Below are 2,500 nucleotides of genomic sequence, written 5' to 3'. Positions count from 1 at the left end.
TATCAGACACTTGCGGACTAATGACCTTCATAAACACCACCAGACAATATTTTGGATTAACCCAATCGCCACCTTTGGCAAGAATACATGCCATGCCCACTGTAACACAGGTTTATTTATTGTATTCACACATAGATGGCTCTACAAGTGCTTAGTCATCAAGGGGTCACTTATTAGTCCTACCTTTCTCACCTGTTTACCCTTTTCCTTGACTTTTGGAAAGGATCTTTTGCATTATTTCATTGTCTTAAATGTTAACAAGATTTTAATAATACTTTAATAATCATAACATCAATAACAATAATAACAGTATTGATATCAATTGTATTAAAAGGAAAAACGCATTTCCCCGCCAATTCAAGGAATGGCGAAATCAAGATCGGTCAGTAGGGCCTACTGATAGACTCCTTGGAGGCTGAGCACATGTGGAGCCATCTGTATGTAACAAAATTCACAAAAACCTACAAGGGACAGAACATAAATCCGGGGTGATTGGGTTAATGACCACCATAATCATCATCATCACGTTTTGGACTAATCCTAAAAAAATAAAACACACGACACGATACCCCGTTTGTCTGCACTGGCCGTCCTGTTCCTCCACCATCATGCCAGATGAAGGATAGTAGTGGTACGTGGTCTCGGTACCGTTTTGCCGCAGGTACACCGCACCGTTGTCTGTAACTTCCCCACCGAACTCAAACCGGTCTCTAACCTCTTCCACGTAATAAGTCATTTTCTGTATGGAGTGTCGATGGGGTATTAATGCGAGAGTGTAGATGGCACAGGATATGAATGGCAAAACAGTGTAATGCGCTGGGAAAAAGGGAGTGAAAAAATCACTACACGCAATATACATATATATGTGTGTGTATATATATATATAGACAGATAGATAGATAGATAGATAGATAGATAGATGCATGAGGTGTGGGCATTTATGTGTAATACAGTAATTCGTTTTATATAAAGGATTCTGCTCTTTCTGGGACGTGATGCTACGTGTATGTGACGCAGACAGCGAAGGCAAAATAGTCAAGGTTTAGAACAAATTAATAGAGAGTATATGCTCTTTCTGCTGTTGTAAATATAAGCAGAATGTTAATATCAATACACACTACTGTGGTGAGAAAATTGAGAGGTGGGGACACTACACATGCAAGAAATATATGCATTTGATAAATATATTCATGTGTAAGATGGAAGGATGCAGCCAAGTATTTTAAATATAATTTCCAATTCCGCTCTATCTGGTACGTTTTGCATTTGTATATATAACACAGAATGTGAATGGCAAAACACGCTATATGGTCTTGGGAAAATGGGAGAAAAATCGTAACACAAAAAAATAACGTTAACACGTGCAGGATGCAATAACATATTACTACAGAGTGAGCTAGAACCCTTGTCTGCAAGGGTATTTAGAGAAGCACATTTGCATTTGTGTCGGAGCAGCGTGGATGACGATCGCTGAGGAATGCGTATAGCGCCCACTTACCTTTTTCATCATGGTCATTTCGAGGATGAGAGTGAAAGAGCCTTGCAGAGCCTCGACGAAATCGGGCGCGGGGTGATCCATGTTCTCGGCGTCTGAGATGTTGGCGCACTTGGGGAAAACCTCCCTGACGAAGGACGAGGCTTCTTGCTGACGTTGCCCGGTCATCGCCCGAGTCGCCGATAGCGTCAGCAGTATCAGCAGGCTGCACATTTGGATATCATTGGTTACTGTGACAAACTGAAACGCTTCTTTTTCTAGCTTTTACAAGAGCCAACGTGTTCATTTGCCTCCTTTCATGATTCGTGAATTAAACCTGCTATATCACAATCAGTGAATAAGTAAGCCCTTAATCTTCACTTAATGCTTTTAAATAAACATAACCAACCCAACAAACGTTAACAACAACATTCATTACAATAAGATACACGAACTATACCTTCCAATAAAATTCATTTTCTCCCAAATCTTTACAAGTCTCACTTTCGGAGGAAAAAAAGCTCGAACCCACAATACATAGATATATTTGTCACACCAACTCGAACACCAGACTGCCAATCCCACTAATATGTTGGAACCTTTCTATCACCGCCAATGAGTCATACGATTGTTTCACTCGACCAACACTGCTTTACTGATACATATAGGTACTAGTCCAGGAAGAACATGCGTCTGTGTCTGCTTATACCGTTTTGTTTATCTCAATGGGGCGTTTCTCTGATTGTGGTCGTGACGCCATAATGGACTGTGCCATTGTTCCTTTCTCATTCGACTGTTCCGGTGTTTATTAATTAACCCGTCACTAATGGTTGTTAGTTGTGATGTCCTTTGGGCGCTCGTTCTTGGATGGTCGCACATTTGAAGCTGAAATTTGCCCTATATCGTTATTATTCACAGGGCTTTGGGGCAGAGGAGCTAAATTATTTATGGAGAGGGAATGAGGTTAATAAATAACTGTAACGTTTGTTATTTATTGAAATTATTACTATTTATTCGCTTACATTT

General features: G+C 40.2%; 1 protein-coding gene across 1 annotated transcript in view; it reads right to left on the bottom strand.

Moving 5' to 3' along the window:
• LOC119595005 overlaps positions 1–2,249 on the bottom strand; it is a 34,617-nt gene extending 32,368 nt beyond the window's left edge. Inside the window, 4 exon segments of the mRNA XM_037944136.1 lie at positions 570–739; positions 1,499–1,700; positions 1,935–2,077; positions 2,184–2,249. Of these exon segments, the coding sequence (XP_037800064.1) occupies positions 570–739; positions 1,499–1,700; positions 1,935–2,077; positions 2,184–2,249 (581 nt within the window).
• Positions 2,250–2,500: the final 251 nt, after the last annotated feature.

This window comes from Penaeus monodon, chromosome 35 (genome assembly GCF_015228065.2).
Source record: "Penaeus monodon isolate SGIC_2016 chromosome 35, NSTDA_Pmon_1, whole genome shotgun sequence".
NCBI classification, from domain to species: domain Eukaryota; kingdom Metazoa; phylum Arthropoda; class Malacostraca; order Decapoda; family Penaeidae; genus Penaeus; species Penaeus monodon.
Note: the sequence above shows the minus strand (reverse complement) of the source record. Positions and strands in the feature narration are given on the sequence as shown.